The 20,205-nt window shown below is 36.1% G+C and overlaps 1 protein-coding gene across 4 annotated transcripts in view; it reads right to left on the bottom strand.

Moving 5' to 3' along the window:
* Positions 1–844: 844 nt before the first annotated feature.
* AP1S2 (adaptor related protein complex 1 subunit sigma 2) overlaps positions 845–20,205 on the bottom strand; it is a 34,031-nt gene continuing 14,670 nt past the window's right edge. For 2 of the 4 annotated variants that reach the window (XM_067466794.1, XM_060770019.2), the window contains one exon: positions 845–2,594. In XM_067466794.1, coding sequence (XP_067322895.1) covers positions 2,547–2,594 — 48 coding nt within the window. In that variant the 3' untranslated portion in view covers positions 845–2,546. Of the gene's footprint in view, positions 2,595–4,756; positions 6,323–17,241; positions 17,335–20,205 lie in introns of those variants that run through there. The other 2 variants (XM_060770018.2, XM_067466795.1) reach the window with 2 other exon arrangements.

The raw sequence follows: 20,205 nt of genomic DNA, 5'->3' as shown, positions 1-20,205 counted from the left end.
GGTTACATTTGTATTTTAATACAGTAGAGTCTCGCTTATCCAACCTTCGCTCATCCAACATTCTGTATTATCCAACGCTGTCTGCTTCCCGCCTGGATCCACAGCTGTTTCAATACATTGCGATGGTTTGGTGCTAAATTCATAAATACAGTAATTACTGCATAACGTGACCATGTATTGAACTGCTTTTTCTGTCCATTTGTGTAAAACATGTTTGGTGCTTAATTTGTAAAATAATAATGGAATTGATGTTTAATAGGCTTTTCCTCAATCCCTCCTTATTATCCAGCATTTTCACTTCTCCAACATTCTGCCGGCCCGTTTATGTTGGAAAAGCGAGACTCTACTGTAATGGTACAAATAGTTAAACACAATCTAGCCCATCCTGAATCACTGCCCCTAAATTCTGGAGAAAAGAATCAAGAAAAGTAAGACATTTGGCCAGAAACACTATATTTCTCTGATTAAGCAATATCAAATAAAATTGAGGAAACTGGAGGTGATGACATTTAAAGAGACTCAAAATGGTATCTACACAGAATTATCACCAATAGGGCACTATATTATTTTTAATTCTGGAGTATCAAAGGTGCAGCTTACCCCTCATGTTTGTGTGTATTACAGAACAAAGTACATTTCTTTTAAAAGTTTGTGTTTTTAGAAGTTTACCACGATGAAATACTCTTAAAAACATGGGTCTATGACAAACCATTACATACTTTTGTGTTGGTTAGAAAAAATAGTTGCATAGTATGACAATATGTTTATGCAGTTAAAAACCCTTCACTGCATTTTGAAAGAAACATGTCTTCCCATTAACTATTAGAATACACGGACAAAGTAATGCAGTAGAAATGGACATTTATTACAACTAAACCAGTGTGATACTAAGACAGTGTTCACGTTGCGCATGTCACAGTCAAAGCTTTTCCAACCAAGCACATACAAGGCAATGGTGTAAACTTTAAACATGGTTTGAATATACACAAAAGTTGCTTTTCAGCTGACATTTTAAAAGGCCAAATAATTCTGTCTCCTCAGTGTCACACAAGAGGTCACATTATAATGTCACCTGAAATTCAGGAGTCCATGTTTCCCCAGGGTGAACCCAACTCCTTCTGTACCCTAAGCAAACATGATTACTTCAGATCTGTGGTACTGTTTAAAGTAAAGCATTTGGATGCTTTAAAGCACACCAATCACAGCAAGTAGTAACATTATTGGAGAAGTAGCCAAGTGAGAACACACACAAGATATTACACATGTGGAAGGGGGGGGGGGGGTTACACTGCTTTTCACAGCATGTGCTCTGTACTGAAGCTTTTTTAGCAGTAGGATACAGGATAGAACAGCAAAAACACACATCGGAGTAAATAGAGTATGGCTTTGTGATACCTCTGCAGCCTGAACCTATGCATATTTATTTTGACACAAGCCCTGTTATTGGGACTACTACCAAGTTAAATGTGTATACACTTTCAGCCTTTTTGTGTCTTGTGAAAACATGGCAGTGATTTTAACAAAGTTCCCATTTTAAGGCTTGTTTCTATTATGTAAAGAAATTCATTTTAATGAAACCTAACATTGTGAGGTGAGATGAAAACTGATGTGTAACTACATATTTTCAAACTCTACAAGCAACTGCTTGAGTTCTAGTTCAAACATATAGTTATACTGGTAAAACGTTAAGGACATGTGCTTGGTAAAATCATTTTTACATGCTTCCCTTTGAGATTATATCACAGTAGCTTAATGTGTTTTGAATTGATTCTCCTTTATACTTTCAAAAAAACCAAATATGCAATTCAGGAAGCATTTCAATTTGGTATTAAAAAGAATGCTTGTTGCTTAAAAAAATTCATATGACCTCAGTCTTTTTCCTTTTGTAATGAATGAACTCCATTTTCTGATTCAATTTAAAATCTCACTGTGATCTCATTCATTAGAATTTCTAATGAAATCCTTTACCATTCAGTTATTGGAAATGAAGTTACAATGGCAATTCACAACAGTTTGACTTTGCAGACCTTAGCAGGATTCTTTGGTATAAATGAAATAGCCATAAAGTTATTTTCCCCCAATCTTATGTAATAACCTAAATTGAATTTTAACAAATGTATGAGTGTCTGACTGTATAATAAGAGTCTTTGGTTACACAAAGCCAAGTTCTATATTAACTGAATTTCACCTTCTTGCCATAAGTAACTTGTTTTAGTATATGGCAAAATGTATGGTACCTGACACATTACGTGATGGCACAGTAATGTTTATAAAATATCACATAAATTACCATGTATGGTTCATTTTAATTTATGGATTCATTCTAAATTATTGTAGTTTAAATCCCTTTAATTTTTTCCCTAAAAAGTATGCTCCCTTTTTCAACTTGACAGTAAATTGAATTTTTCTTGTAGGTCTGAATGAAGTAGCTCAGCAGAACAGTAATACTGACAAATAGCATCATAACACCATTAGCTAACATTAAATGGAGGCAGTGAACATTTACAGGTATATGAAACACCATGTAAGACATCAGCAAACGAGGTTTATGTCAGTCCAATTTCTTCAAGTACACTACGAGGAGTCTCCGCTTCCTGTGGAAGGAAAATTAGAGAGTGAACAGATCTTGGGCTCCTGTGGAAGCATTGCAAGCATTCTAACAAGAAAGGAAGCAACTCGCAAAATCACCTTGCCTAAGGAAACCCTATGAAATTCATGGGGTTAACAAGCGACTTGAAACATATACACAGTCCTGAACAATCAACTAGTAGCTACAGATCACACTATTTGTTTCAGGAAGTTTCTAATTGTATTTTGTGCACATTCTTACTTCCTGCAACCCCATCCATCTATTCTTTGAGTCAACTGGGCAGATAGGAAAAAGGTGAAGACAGTATCTTTAAAATGTTAGGCCCAAAGCCTTTTGGAAGTATCAGTCCTGTCAGACATTTAAAGTTTCCATATTCTGTATATAATGCTCAAGTAGACGTTTTAATATGCTGGAAGTGATTTGGATATGTTTAAAAGCAAAACTGTAATAATACATTTTCCTAATGATTTCTTATATAACAAAAATACATTTGATTTGTTAAAAGTACAACTTGTAAGTTTTGTATTAACAGAATGAACACTTACTTTAGCATCCTAAATAAGGCATAGCCAAAAAAGAGAGAATCAGAATTTAGCAATAACGTTCTAAGAAAAGGAAGTGTTAACGATATACATAAACATACATTTTTAATTATAGAGTTCCCACAGAGGAACAGAAAGTGTTCACAAAATTTCAGATGTTGTTTTTAAATCTTCTATTTAAAATAAGTGCATTGGCTTCACTACAAAACACAAGTGATGTTCAGTCTCGTCACTGAAACCACGCTATTGATAAGTCTATTGTCAACAACCTTAAACCTATCTTTATCAGATTTTGTTTTGTTTTATAGAAATAAAGCTTCTAAACATTCATGAATGAAAGGATAAACAGTGCCACTAGAAAGCTACACAGTCAGTTCCAGGATGTCCAGATTAGTAAAAGTAACCCCTGGAGCAACCTGTTATTCCAACACTATCTGATTTAAATTGGAGTGTATAAATTACCATTTCCTTTGGCACACTATTTAATCCAGCTAGCTGATCTGTGCTGAAAGATGTTAACTAATAGGAAAATCTATACTAGGAAAAGCACCACCCTTGCAATTTATGAGGTAAGCTACCCACTGATGGATCCACCCAGACAGAAGCAGATCCCCACCTGTGGAACCACTGCAACAGTTCAGTGTTAAACAGGTTAAAGCAAGCCCAGGGCTCCTTCTGTGCAAGTGGATCTCTAGCACTGTGGGAGAAGAACATTCTCCACGCTTCATGTGACAGACCAGCACCCTAAAGGAAAATTAAATTTGAAAAACTGTGCCAAAATTCAGCAGCAAACCACAGAAGAAAAATAAAAGACTAGTTTGTGGATATGGGGAAAATGCCATGTTTCTGAAGTATTCCATGAAAGTAAAAATGGATATATTTACCATTCATTTATATAATTTAGTAACACTTAATAAAGTTCGAGCGGGAGGGATTTTACAAATAATGCATGGAGGAGTTACTTTTAGGAAACAAATACATTTCCCAAGTAATAATCTATTGAAAATTGTGGTTTTTATTTGTTAATAACTGAACTGCAATGTACAGTATATAATATAAATAGACTATTTCTACCATTTTATTTCCCCCCACCCCGTTTAAAAATATACCTAAATGTTGCACCTTTCTGAGTCCCTTTCCAGTAAAAGGAGTTGTTTGTGTGGAAGTTTGCTGCAGTTTAACACTTGTCCAACAGAAAAGTGGCCCCTGGCACCACAAAAGTTGCCCTCTATTCACAAGGAGGCTAATCCTAAAAAACAAATAATGTAGATACACTATATAACTAATAGATAAGTGGTTATTAATTTTGTCTACTTCTAGATATCTGATAGTGTTTCAGTTTGTAATAAATATACTATGAGCAAACAACATTCTACAAAAGCATTGAGTCTCATACATATATAGATGTATAAAATATACATTCGTAGCAACTGCCAAGTGTACATACAAATGTGAGTTTGGAAATGTGTAACGCAGGAAATGCTTTAGGAATAATTTGTACAGTGTAGTCAAGTGTTTCACAGATTTATTCTCCTGAGCAAAATTACCAATAGCGAACCGCACAAACAGGAAATATATCAACACAGAAGAGATGGGAAGAAAAAAAAGGCATTCACATGAGAAGTGCATGCAATACTTTATTAAAGACATGCCAGGAAAGCTAATTCACAATAATTTGCAAGCATGCAAGAATATAAAACTGTAACAGGCCACAACAGCTCATTAGCATTCCATGCATAGCACTTCGTAGATTAAGGGTATGCAATGCAGCACAACCAAATACATTCACAGAAGCAATACCATTTTTTTTAAAAAAACCCAAAAAAACCAAAATGATAAGGCAGAAATTTTCTATAATTTATTTGCCATATATCTAGAAATGTTGTAGAATCAATATGTTAAATGCCTCACTGTTGAAAGTATTTTGATATATATCTTGGTATCACCCAATACCAATTAAACTGGAATTTTATATTGCATATGATTGATTGAGCTAACCCTTATTCCCTATTATTTTATAACTTAAAATAGTTAAGGCTACTATAAATTATTTTATATTTTATGCAATTTAGTTGTTTAGATTTTATTATGGTGTAAATGCGTTTGATTAGATTTATTATGTTTTATTTAATAACTTATTTTTACTTATTTTTGGCTAGTTATTATAAGTTGTTTTATGTATTGTCTCGATTTGGTTGGTTTCATTATTATGGCATTGAGTGTTTGCCACTAGTTTGGAAAATTGACTAGAGTCCCCTTGGGGAGATAGGGCAGGTTATAAATAAAGTTTATATTATATTATATTATATTATATTTTTTGAGAAACATAGCCACTGCATAAGTTAATAATTTCCCTACACAAAACAAGCAGAATAACCCTTTTTTCCACTGTTAATTCTTGGGCGGTTCATATTTCAGCACAGAAATTCTAGAATTGTATTTTTTACTTAAGATATATTCATTTTCGTGGATGTCTCCATTTACCTGCAATGATTGGGTCTATTAGTAGGCCTGGAAAACAACTCCAACATTGCAGTGAATGGAAAAGCCCTTTCAAACACTAGAGGGTACCATAAATACTGAAGCTCTTAATAATGCAAGATCAGAATATTTAAATTTTAAATTCTTATATAAACATCAAGTACAAAATGCTACTTTCCAAAATATGCTTTTTTAAAATAAAAAAGTAATTTTCAAGGTTTTTAAATTATGTTCTGTCTATAAGCCATCTGTTTAAAACACTTTTTGTTTAACGCACCTAAGAAAAGGTCAGTGCGTATCTATTTTGCAAATACAAATATCACATTTATATCCAGTTTGACAGAATACTGTACCATGGGGTTTCAGTATTTAAATTGTAAATCTAAGCTCCACATAGTATTTCAGCTTGAATATTACATGCTATATCAAGTGCTAATTAAAGATTTAAATATTTTAAAATGAAAATGATGGCATGTTGACAAGACAAGACAAATGAAAGGAAAAACACAGACACTGCAAATGGTAAGACAGGAAAATATACAAACAGCAAAAAATAACAGTGTGATATACACTAATTTGTTCAAGATGATTGGATTCACCAAGCTGAGGATAAGTGTTCTGCCATGAGTAAGTCAGCTTTATTGCTTCTCTTATGCATGATGAATGAAGTCATTTAGTACACTGGGACATTAAAGTATTCATGACGTGGCTATAAAAAAAATGTGTAGATTCTTTATAAATGGTACAGAAATTTGCATGCATACAATATAAACAAATGGCTTTTTATTTAGTACTTCTATTAATGCTTAATAACATCAATGTTATTATTGTTTTCTTTATTAATGCTATTGTTGTTTTATTATCTGATTTTTAAAATTACATATACTACTACAAATGTATGTAGGCTGGAAAAAGGACATTACCATAATAGTTTTGCAAGCTATATGCAACCACACATCATTGAGGGCTAAAAAATTAATGCTGTATGGTTGTTTTCTTTTATTTTTCTCCCACACCATGCTCATGATGATCTGTTCTATACATGCATACCACGATAGCTAGTGTTTTTGTTTTGTTTTGTTTTTTGCATATGGCCAAGTTTAGTAAGAAAAGAAAGAGCAAAGTCTGTGCCCTGCTGAACCAATCACAACACCAGAATAACAGGTAGCATCATATTTTATTTGTACATTCAGCAACCTGATTTTATTTCTGGGATGGAGATTGTGCCTGCAATTGCATCTAACTATACCCAACTGCATTACTACTGATTTGTTTCTTACACAGTATGAAAGCTATGGTTAATTATAGCACACATTCTTATGGCATTTCAGTTGATTCTCAAAGTACTGCCCAACTGAGTTTTTGAATCTTTACTTTTCTTCTTCAAGCACAATCTTATGAATGGATTCTTTATAATCACAAGTCACAAGACCACAGTCTTTAATCCATTTTAAAACCACCTGCATTAACATTCCAGGCCAGCTAATTGTTAATCCAGCTATGCAGAGATGGAGATTTGGATTTGTGGATTTTCTATCACTTAAAACCGTACACAGTATTTAAAATTATTTCATGTTTTTTCTCAGATTTATCTTAGAAGCAGCTTGTGTATAATCAGATCAAACTCACTTCAGAGAATTTTCACATGTGAGAAAGTGTTCCTATGCCTTCTAATTCATACATATAATTAGTCTGTTGATATTCCTACAGACTTGTATACAGCACATCTTGTATTTCCCCCCAAAATACTTTGTACTTGAATAGACCCACTGAAATCAATGGGATCTAAGCAGTAATTTAGTCTAATTCACTTTATAGATAGTGTAGTTGGGAATAACATTGGATATAAAATCATAGAATCACAGAATCACAGAGTTGGAAGAAACCTCGTGGGCCATCCAGCCCAGCCCCCTGCCAAGAAGCAGGAAAATCACATTCAAAGCATATAGGATATAGTTCAATTACACTAAGTAAAATATTTTATTCTTAGTATTTGTAACAGTCTGATCAATCAATGAACACTCTTTGCATTATTTATTTCTAATGAAATTACTGGAAAATATTTTTTATTCGTGTGAGCATGTGTGTCCTCAAACCCAATCATCAGAAAAATGTTAGTTTTGAAATTCCCCTATTTGCTGGCATTATGTTCATTCACCTAGTTCAGTTTATAAAAATGTGTTCTAAAAGGTATCAGAAGAAAACTGCTGTAAAATTATTCAGAAATAAAAAAAGATTTTCATCCCATGTCACAGGTATCCACACTATCTTCTGTTACTCAAATCAAATATTTAACTTTTTAGTCTTACTCAAATTAAATCTAAGAAGGAACAAAAGCTAGCTATATCTTTCCATATTCCTCTACAAATTCAAATTACTACTGAGAATATATGAAAGAAATGAAGAATGAGGAAGTTGCTATAGGACCTGGGCAAAAATAAACAATTGTCCTCTCTTAAATGTTGCATCTATTAGTATTTTCTCATCTTTGTTTTTCAGCATGTGTATGTCCTTCTCTTGTGAGTAACAAGTTTGGGATCAGAGCTGATGGACTACTTAGAGCACTGCTAAGTAGTCCATCAACTCCTTATTATTATTATTAACTATATTTCTATACCACTTTTCTCACCCCTGGGGGGACTCAAAGTGGTTTACAACATAATAAATGGCAAATTAAATGCCTCACATATATTTAAAAATATAACATATCTAAATCAATAACATAAAACTGTAGATAAAAACCATTAAAACTATATAAAAATCAAACATAGACATAAGCATGAAACATATTTCCCACTACATTCCGCCTTGTAGTTTAAGATCCACCAGCCTCGCAAATGCATCTGGTGGGGACAAGGGACACGGTCTTCTTGGTGGTGACCCCTGCTTGTGGAACTCGCTCCCCAGCGAGATTAGAATGTCGCTCTCCCTCCTTTCCTTTAGGAAAAAACTGAAATCGTGGTTTTGGAACCAGCCCTTTGGCTAGCAGGTATAACAGCACTTCGGACACTGAACCAGACTATATGACTGTTACAATAATGGAAACGGCTATATGATAGTATAACTAATGTTATTGTTTTTAATCTATTATGTATTTATGGTTTTATATTGTTATAATGTGTTCTGCGGCATCAAATTGCTGCCAGTGTTAGCCGCTCTGAGACCCCCCTCCGGGGTTGAGAAGGGCGGGGTAGAAATGTTGTAAATAAATAATAATAAATATGTGGGGTGATTGGCAGATTCTTTATTCCTGGGACATGCAAATAATATGAGCTCCTTCTCATACGCATATAATTTCCTGTTATAACTAGTAAATCTTCTATTATTAAAATGACTTTTCATTCAGAATCAATTAAATTTCTAAACATTTCTAGCAATGGTACTTGCTGCATTATTGTAGCCACCTTGCTAGCCCTTTGCTGTCCCTTAAGGCTCTCCTCACCTGAAGTTCCACTTGAATCTAAGGCTAATGTAATTATTTCTCAACAATCCCTTGAAATGCTTAACTCAAACTTACTTCCACTACCTTCCTTTCCTGCCTTTTCCTCAGAGATATTCTCACTTTCACTCTCTGACTCATCATCGTCTCCAGAATTTGAATCCAATTCTGATAATGCTGTTTTTCCCAGACATATCAGTATTACCTGGACTATTTGCTGCAACATGGGACCTATGTAATGATTGGTGAATTCTTGCTTTAACACATGTCTGCACTAAATCTCTGATGTTTCTCATTGCACATGACTAAGTAATTTGTGTTGCAGAACTTGACTCACTAAGACTACTTGCTGTATTTCACCGCATAATTGTTGCCACTGCAACCACATATTAGACTGGGGACTCACCTTCCTTGGTTCTGTCCCACCACTCTGAGTGGAATCTAGCTTTTAAAGATGGTGCCTGGGTGTTACATCTGAGCCAGCAAGCGCTACCGATTCTTTGGCACCTTACAGAGGCTTGTTCAACTGCTTTTACTCTGACTTTCTTGGCTTTTCTGGATATGTTAGCTGTTACAGAGAATGGCCCTCCCTTTTCCTTTTGTCTGCCATCATAAATGTTTTCTGTAATAGCGACTCTGGTCTTGACTCAGAGACACATTGCTAACTAACAATCTGAACTCGTGGTAGATTATGATGCTCTTCCTCCATGACCTATAGACTCAAGGTCTAGGGGGAGCTCACTGACACTAAATTATCATCTACTTGTTGCCTTCTCTTCTCAGAAAGTAAGTAGGAATCATTTTTGTCTCCATTCCAATTGTTTTGTTCACAGTTTTCTCCAATAAATCAGTAACTATGACTAACCCTGCTACTTAGCTAAATCCTGACTATTTTTACTAGTTTAAAACTTAGATGCAAAAAAGAAGAGGGAAAATGGAATGTTTGACTGGCAAGGCAGGAGTAAATAAACTGAACAGACAGTGTGTAAGGTGGTCAATAGCTACAACAGATTAGAATTTTGTGGACTCCTGCATTTATCAAGTTGGTATGAAGGGTTAATCACACATCATAAATTGCTCCATCAGATTACCAAAAAATGAGGAAAAATAGTGAGTGGCCACTGTCTGTGCATGATTTGAACAACTAACTCCCACTTAGTCATTGTATGACTGTAATTTCCTCTAAGAAGTTGCAGTCTGGAAAAGGAATGAAACCAGCTGGAACTTTTCATCACTTGTTGGCTTCACCCATATTTATTTCCATATGTATGTGTAAATGAGTAGGGCGATATGACAGAACAGCACAGGAATGAGGCATCTAAAATTGTTCTGTTCTGGCTTTTCATCCTCAAAATATGCATTAAAATGTTTAAACATTAGCATCCACTCCTAATCAACTTTTTATTCCACTCCCTCTGATGTTCACTGCCACTCTCTACTGTAAAAAATGAAAGCAACTGCTCAATTTCTTTAAAAAAAAAAGAAATAAGGCATTTAAATACCATGGATCATAGCGATTTATGGCTGTTTATTTCCACTTCTTGCTACAACCCAACAGGCATTATCTTATGTCATGCACTAACAGATTCTGTATGAATGTCTGGTTCTACTCAAGTGTGTAAACCTGTTTATGATTTAACAATGAAGCCAACCATCAATTTGAGAAAAAGGGGAAACTCCACAGGATCCAACTGTGAAAAGAACTATCAACTTCTTTACCATGCATCAACGTGTACAGGTGTCTTAAGTTAAAACTCCGATGAAACAGATTGGATTATATCCCACAGCTCAGATCAGGAGGCAGTTTTTAAAAGTTAATTTCCAAGAGAGCACCACATCCTCTCCCCACACTGTAGCTCTGTAGGGAACAGCTGATATGAGATTCTTATATTCAAGAGTATACTCCAGCATAAAGAAACTGCTGCTGATTCCTGTCAGTTACTCTTTTTCTAAGTCTCCTCACAATTAACTCTCCACTGCTTCAGATACATTTCCCCCTAACTTCCCTACCATTGTACAGACAGCCTGACATGGGAACTGGTGCAGGTGAGTAAAATGGTCATATAGGGATCAGGATCAGATCTAAACCTAGCCTTGCACTAGTAGTACATGCAGGAGAGAGCCTAAGAGTGCAGGGTCTGGCTTTCCACTACCCTCTCTCAGCCTATATTGTGTAATTTCTGAATCAATCACTCAATGTCTCATGTAGGAGCAGAATGCATTTCTCATTCTATCACAGTATGCTGGGGAAAAAAGACTTCTACTGAAAGGATATCACAGTGAGTTATACTGCATTGTAACTATATATTAATCTGTCAGCCCAACATGCAAATATGGAAATAAAAGCTATGGGTGAGCAAAGGGTTGTTGTGGAATATTCCATCAGCTAACTGCTACAGCTCAAGACAATTGCACAGTTGCAATAAATCTAGTATGGATATGCTCTATAGCTGCTGTGATTTCATAAAAGAGGCTGTCAATGTTGTCAGGATCTTATGCTTAAGTCCTACCGTGCTTTTTTTGAAACATGACACTGCTGCTATGCATAACCACATATTGCTATTATGTGTATATCCACATTGTGTACCTATTATACTGTACGGTATCATAGAATCATAATATCATAGAGTTGGAAGAGACCTCATGGGCCATCCAGTCCAACCCCCTGCCAAGAAGCAGGAATACTGCATTCAAACACCCCTGACAGATGGCCATCCAGTCTCTGTTTAAAAGTCTCCAAAGAAGGAGCCTCCACTACACTCCGGGGCAGAGAGTTCCACTGCTGAACAGCTCTCAGAGTCAGGAAGTTCTTCCTAATGTTCAGATGGAATCTCCTTTCTTGTAGTTTGAAGCCATTGTTCCGTGTCCTAGTCTCCAGGGAAGCAGAAAACAAGCTTGCTCCCTCATCCCTATGACTTCCTCTCACATATTTATACATGGCTATCATGTCTCCTCTCAGCCTTCTCTTCTTCAGGCTAAACATGTCCAGCTCTTTAAGTCGCTCTTCATAGGGCTTGTTTTCCAGACACTTTTAGTCGCCCTCCTCTGGACACATTCCAGCTTGTCAATATCTCTCTTCAATTGTGGTGCCCAGAATTGGACATAATATTCCAGGTGTGGTCTAACCAAGGTAGAATAGAGGGGTAGCATTACTTCCCTAGATCTAGACACTATGCTCCTATTGATGCAGGCCAAAATCCCATTGGCTTTTTTTGCCACCACATGACATTGTTGGCTCATGTTTAACATGCTGTCCACGAGGACTCCAAGATCTTTTTCACACTTACTGCTCTCGAACCAAGCGTCCCTCATTCTGTATCTTCGCATTTCGTTTTTCCTGCCAAAGTAGAGTATCTTGCATTTGTCACTGTTGAACTTCCTTTTGTTAGTTTTGGCCCATCTCTGTCAAGATCATTTTGAATCCTGCTCCTGTCCTCTGGAGTATTGGCTATCCCTCCCAATTTGGTGTCATCTGCAAACTTGATGATCATGCCTTCTAGCCCTTCATCCAAGTCATTAATAAAGATGTTGAACATGTCCGGGCCCAAGATGGAACCCTGCGGCACGCCATTCGTCACTTCTTTCCAGGATGAAGAGGAAGCATTGGTGAGCACCCTCTGGGTTCGTCCATTTAACCAATTACAGATCCACCTCACCATAGTTTTGCCTAGCCCACATTGGACTAGTTTGTTTGCCAGAAGGTCATGGGAGACCTTGTCGAAGCCCTTACTGAAATCAATGTATCAAGCTATTCAGTTGAATACTTCTCATGCTTCATACATGTAAAAGTGATGATGGGTTGTGCTTGGCAGTGCTCTGTTAAGACTAATTGCTTGGCTACTAGCAAATATGGCAAGCCTCATAACTTGTGGATGCTTATAGTGTTTAGGCTGATTTATGGGCCTGTTATAGGAGCCTGGCATCTAAGCCTTTTCCATTTGAAGGGCAGTATAGGGGGAAGCCAAAGATGTTTTCATTACCTGCCCAGTAAAGGAAAGGATCACAAAAAGCATAACTTCTGCTATAACTTGACTAATGGGGTGAAAGCCCACAAATTATTTAAATTACATTACCTATAAATATATGATTGTGATGGTTGGCAGTCCTCAGAATACCATGACATACCAGTCCTGGCAACCATGACATGAAACACTTGCCTTTGTTTTCTTAAATAAAGGTTTACTATCTCAAGGTGAGCTTGCTTTCTAAGCTAAGGGTACCTGGATCTGACAGATGTATAAGGCCAATGCACTAAAGGTGTCCAAATAGTTAAGAGCATGCTCTAAATATGAAATAGAATCCTGCATAAAAGCAGGAACCTGATGTTGTCTGCAAAGATTGTGTTCAATAGGACCAAGCTTTTGTATTTGAGATTGAGGCCATAAGGACAGCCTTATTCACAACAATGTCTGAAGGGTCATGAGCCTTGAGGAATGAAATATGGTTCCAATGGGCTATGGAGTGAAGGCCTAGCAATTAGAACAGACACCAATGTTGTGGCCCTCTCCTAGACAAAAAAGAAACTTTAAAGTATCTATCACCCTTGGGAATTTCAACCCCACAAGAGATACAGCTTTCCAAGTAAGCAAAATAAAGCATAAACCAATAGAAATTCCTATGCTGAAGAAACATCAAAACCAGCAAGGAAACAGAGCAGAAAAAAACATAAGTGAAAGCCAAAAAGAGACACTGAAACAAACCTAGTCCAAGTCAAACCAAGAATCAGTCTGATGTAGATAGAAACATTCATAGAGCACCTAACTATTTATCGTATCAGAAGTAAACTGAGGGTACAGTCGTAATGTATTTAAAAAACACAAAGTTTAAAAGTCTTGGCATTATACTAAATGTCCTTTAACCAGTAGCTGGCCACTTGGAGTGCCTCTGGTGTTGCTATAAGAAGGTCCTCCATTGTGCATGTGGCAGGGTTCAGACTGCATTGTAATAGGTGGTCTGTGGTTTGCTCATCTCCACACTCGCATGTCATGGACTCCACTTTGTGGCCCCATTTCTTAAGGTTAACTCTGCATCTCGTGGTGCCAGAACACAGTCTGTTCAGCTCCTTCTAAGTTGCCCAGTCTTCCGTGTGCCCAGGGAAGAGTCTCTCATTCAATATTAGCCATGGCTTAAGGTTCTGGATTTTAGCCTGCCACATTTGGACTCTCACTAGTTGAGGTGTTCCTGCGAGTATCTCTGTAGATCTTAAAAAGACTATTTCTTGATTTAAGGTGTTGGTGTGCTGGCTGATATCCGAGCAAGGGGTGAGCTGGAGATTGGTGGCCCAGATGGGCTGGACACCTAACTGATGCTGCAGCAGAGGCATACAAAAAAGAACTAGGGTTTGTATGGCAAGTATGATATTGTGGAGTGCAGGGAGTGGATGGGGCTACTACCCATAAAAACCTTCATGATCTAATTTAATGCTGAAAACATATCTGGAGGGCACCAGGCTGGGGGAAGGCTTATGTTAACTATTTCCCCATGATGTCATCTCATTTGCAGGGGGGGGGGGCTTTTGATCAATTTACATAATTATTTTTTATGAGTTGAACAAGTCTTCAGTTCAAGCAATTAAGCACTTGGAAGTGATGCTATGTTTTCTATCATACAAAAACCTGCATGTTATCATGCAAAAACCTGCATACAAAAACCCTGTGATCTTCTGGGTTGCAAAGCCAGCATTTCTTTTCAGGACGAGGCCAGCAATCTAGCCAATTCCACTTGTTCTCTCTGGCTAGTTTCTTCTAGAGAAGATAAACTGCCCTCTCAATACAAGCTCAGAACATCAGTTATCTCATTAGTGATCAAAAGTATTTCATACTTTGGACAACCTTCTCTGAAAAATTACTGCTAGAACTTCAGCATACACTTTTCTCTCATGCAAGTCTGTCTCCTGATCTGAGTTCAACATAGTCCAACTATCTAAAGTATAAATGAAGATAATCCAAGGGTATCTCTCATAGGTCAATGATCCAACTGGCAGTTATAAATCTCAAAGCACATTTCAAAATGCTGAACAGTTATACATTATCCTATCCTCATTAGAAGGTTAAGACAAAGTATTTTAAAAGTCAATTCATTAAAGTTTTGATGAAGTACTGCTATTAGGCCAACTCACTTGATGGCATGATTAGGTACAAATGTGCCAAACACACTTAGCCTCATCAGCAAGAGTACAGCACTTCTTAATCCACTCAGAAGACAGGACAATAAACCCAGTTTAAATACACTTAGGTGTCAAATCTTTTGCAAAGAGAAAGCTAATCAGAACTCAAGCATCAAGTCTTGATTTAATGGATGACAAGGAGACCGTATTTTCCTCCATCCCCTTGAACCTCTCCATGTAATGTTCAAACCCTGCTCTAAAAGGTTTCCCAGTTGTCTGAAATAGATTGAAACGGGAACAAGGCTACAAGGAAAATCAGCAACAAAAATCCTATTAGATCCCAGCTCAGGGCATAAATCACTGCAAGAAGTCTGAGAAATATCCCTTCAGGATTAAGATGATCTCCCTTCTAATCTCAGGTGAGTCATTAGATGAAATATAAAAGCAAAGCTGCTATCCTGTCTGTTATCGGCTGAAGATTTTCAGTGCTGCAATTTAGAGTGACATTTCACCGCCCCAGAGTAAAATACCCTCACCAAGTGCTACTTCAACAGTGGAGACTAATGCTGCTCCCCAAAATTTCTGCTCATTATTTTAGGTTTGCCCCTAAGTCATTGCCTCAAATGTAAAAGCTGCTTAACATAAAAGCAGTACAAACATGTTTAACATTTTAAATTATGTTCCACTTGTTTCTGCACTAAGGAAAACAATGGATTTGACCACTTTCTTATAAAACTAATGGAACTAAAAACTGTTTGCATTCAGATGTTCTCTTCCTTGGCAAATTTATTCTGTTTAGCTGATAATCACGCAATTCATATGAATTTTTTTGTATCTGCACATCTATGTTATATTCAAAGGTGTGGATCCCAAAGTGAATGTGGAGAGCTTTTTTTTGCTCAATACTTTTCCACCCTTCCTCTCCAGTGCAACTCTGAAAAGCCACTCTAGAGATCTGAACATGTTCGCAAACAGCATAAAATGTAGTAAAAAGAATGTGATGGGAAAGAGAAAATCAGTGAATAATTTGAGGGATTTGTTTATTTATTTTTTTCCTTTCATTACTAAACATGTGCTCTAAATGGTTATATATTCAGTTTGACTGCAGATTTGAACGTATAAGTTTGCATTTCTTACATTTAAGTTAAGTAGAAACTATAACTTATTTTTCAAATCTATTAAAATCTGTTTATAAATAGTTTTGCTTAAAAACATTCTGATATTCATCCACCTGGATGTTTATCACCCCAAGAATTGTACAAGACTGTATAAATTGAAAGACAATCTTATGTAGATGGCATCCAATTATAATATTAATTTTTCAGAAATGTCAATGCAAGCATAAAAAAGGGAAATGTTGCTGATTCAAGACTCTTTTACGCCCACGTTAATTAATATATATTTTCTGTTATAATTTTAAGTTTGGAAGTTCTGAGTAGGGTAATTTATGACTAGGGCTCTTGGGAGGCCTTGTATTCATAAGGGTGTAAAAAGAAAAGTCAACATGATGACAAATAACAAGCTACTTTTTCTGAGCTGTTTTCATTTGAATTTTGACTTTGTGTTTCTGTCTCACGCACTTACCTCTTCATGTTGCACATCCCTTGTTGCTCTGTACAAAAATATATTGCAATCCCTATATGCTTAGGTTAGACTTGTCTTACTGTGTAGCATATAAAATCAACTGTTAAAATGTACACAAATTACTCTGTTGAAAGTTTATGTTTACTTCACAGCAAACAAAATGACTTTCCAGGACATATTTAAATATGCTTTATGAAGTCAACATCTGCCTAGCAATTAGCTTTGGGAATCCCAAGCTCTATTGACACCTAAAAACGAGTAACACCAAAACAAAAACCATAAATCACACACTTCAAACTGATGCTGTTAGTATGAAAAGGAAAATAAGGCAGAGCACCCAAAGCACACTTCAGTACTGTCATGCAAGTATTGCAGAAGCCCATCACTTGTAATTTTTCTGCTCCTCTTTATACTTCAGGCAAGGGCTCTGTTACACGTGCAAAACTCTGCAAAGCACTCATGTCATCCATGCCACCAAAATGGTAAATTTGGTAGTTACCAATTGAACAGATGGGATCAAAACGCTAAGCCTTTAGATTGCTCTTAATCATAAGATATCCTCAGACAAACCTCCCCAGTCTTCATTCTGGCTCTACAAACAAAATCAAGCATAATGAAAATTTCATAGTGTAACATTTTTAATGTTGCAAAATTAGCCATATATAAAATAAAATCCACTGTCACAAAATCTATACATATGAGGGCTGCTCAAGCAACTGGCTTCACTGCACTGCTTAAAACATTAATGTTTTCAAGACAAAGTTAATGAAAACACTAACAAGACAAAATTGCAGTGAACTCCACACACAAAAAATAAGGATTCAACATAGCAAAAATCTTTTTACAAGTTTAAGTTTATAGTAGTTACTCTGAACACAATGAGTGCATGTGTAAGAGTCAAAATATATGTGATGGCTGCAGATACTTGCTTCCTTTCATCCTAAAAGATGAATGAAGCTGAACATCAATTTCCAAGGAGCTGATTTTATTCTTAGACCCTCACTCGCACCCAACACGTGCCCTAAAATATAGTTCTTGGTTCTCTGCAATGGCAATTAAACTATAAATTAACTTTAGTATAGTAGAACTTCCAATTTCATGGGAGGAAGGGGAACATGGCAAATTTTAAAAATGTGAATTTAAAAACGATAATATTTTTTACTTGAGAGAACACATCTTAGAAATTGCTAGGTTCTCCAGGTGGTCTCTATGATCAACATCCAACTGAAGCTGATGATAGAATTGCACTGAACAATCTAGAGATTCCTTAAAAGAACATATTAATCAAATCCACAAAAGTTAAAATCTGCAAATGTTGAAAGTTAAATATACTAACAACAAACAGCAAAATGTATACAGGTAGACACAAACATACCCTAACTGAATGCCACCATGAAATTTTAGATATAGGGAGGTACATAAATATTTTAATAAATTAAAATAAATGTGTAGTTCCTTTTAGTATAATTGTATTAAGACACAAGTAGCGAGACAATGGAATTGACTACTGAAGGTTTTAATTCAAAATCCTTTTCTGCATGGCATATTTTTAAGATTATTTCTGTGATCAGTGGTAAAAAACATGAAACTATTTTTGACAGTTACATAACTCAAAGCATAAGCTTTGTAATGAGGATTAAACAGCTTTACTTCACAAGAGAACTACTTATTTCATGTATTATGCAAGCAGTTTAAAAATATACATCTCCCTCTGGACACTCCCAATGCCCTGTTAAGCAGTTTTTATAAGTTTCAAATACATACATTAAGGGAATGTTTTTCACATTAACCTAGGCTTTGATCCTATGTCCCAAGAACGCAGAATAATGTATGAAAGACAATATGATGTAGGAAAAATATTGTTCTAACACATACATACACAGAAACACACAATTAAGCCTATTATATTAGAATTCTGTCTTGCTCATATATAACTTGGTTTTTGAATATGATCTTTGCAGCCTGGCATCATTACCAAAGCAGCCTGAAATGGAGATACAGCTTTTCCATGTCATGTCTGTACAAAAGTCACAAAAGTGACATGGAAAAATACTTCAGATACTCTCTATTAAATATTTTTATTGCATTTTGGCTGAATGCGATCAGAAGACCTTGGTTTTTCTAAATGAATTAAAAATGGGAGAAGTTGCATGTTTAGAGGGAAGGATTAAGAGGGATATAGTATGTAACCATTCTACTATTTTTCCTTGCACCTACTTTCACAGTTGTAAAAATGCACCAGGGAATTCTAGTTGGAAATAAAAAAAAATACCAGAAGACTAGTACCAGAGAAATGCCTGATGACAGGGGGGAAGCCTCCCTACCTGATGCTTCTGCCATTAAAAATCATACTTCTCTGTTTATCCTGAATGAATGCATTTTGGGAAGTGCAACTTGGACAGTCATCTGTCTTGTAGCACAGATGACTATGCAAGCCATCCCACCCTGGGAACTTCAGCTCTAACAACTCTCCCCACCCGGAAACTAGGAATTGTGAATTAGGTAGTTAGGAACTGGCAGACAAATGCTGTCATTTCCTGAACGCATGATCTTTTTCATCTTGCTCCTGCATACACCAGATACAAAATTGCACTGACAACAGCAAAACGATTTCAGTCAAAGAACTTAGTAAACAACTGTGCAGTAATTTAACAAACCAATGAAAGCCACAACTTTCAAAAAATATCATTAAATAAATCTGAGGGAGTGATGCCCACTTTTTTGTTTTTGTGTTGTTTTGCTGCTGTAGTTAAAACAACTGGATAATTTTATCTTGATCACTTAATATTGTTATATGTTTTATCATAATGTATCTATGAGGGAGAGAGGACAGGATATTAAAAAATAAAAATAAAGAAATAAACAATAGAATACTAAATATAAAAAACTAAATAAGAGCACTTGCAATTAGGTTTCAGGAGGATAACATTCTACTGCTATATGAATTCTGAGGAAGTAGATAAAAACCAAGACCTTTCATGCAATATTCTTCTGCTAATGTCAATTTAAACCTGAGTTTCTCAAATTGTGCTCCTCCAGGTGTTTTGAACTTTAGCTGGCACAATTCCTAACAACTTGTAAGCTGGCTGGGATTTCTGGGAGCTGAAGGACAAAACACCTGGAGGAGCACAGCTTGAGAAACATTGATTTAAACAAATAATTCCAGATGTAGGTAGATCACATTTTAGGGACTTAAAGAGTCTAAACTAATTAAGTGAAAAGAAATGAAACAACAAATTCTAGTAGATTCTGTATAAAATGTGGCATCTTTAAGAGATTCAATCTAGAATTGCTATATATACTTGTGAATAGGTCCACTTTTTGGGGTCGCAATTATGGCTTTTGAAATGAGTCATGGATAAGTTGAGTGTTGCTCTAAGACAATGGTTCCCAACCTTTGATCTTCCAGGTATTTTGGACTTCAGGTCCCAAACTTCCTGAGAGTCAGGCTGGCTGGGGCTTC

The sequence above is a fragment of the Anolis sagrei genome, chromosome 3 (genome assembly GCF_037176765.1).
Source record: "Anolis sagrei isolate rAnoSag1 chromosome 3, rAnoSag1.mat, whole genome shotgun sequence".
In the NCBI taxonomy this organism is placed as follows: domain Eukaryota; kingdom Metazoa; phylum Chordata; class Lepidosauria; order Squamata; family Dactyloidae; genus Anolis; species Anolis sagrei.
Note: the sequence above shows the minus strand (reverse complement) of the source record. Positions and strands in the feature narration are given on the sequence as shown.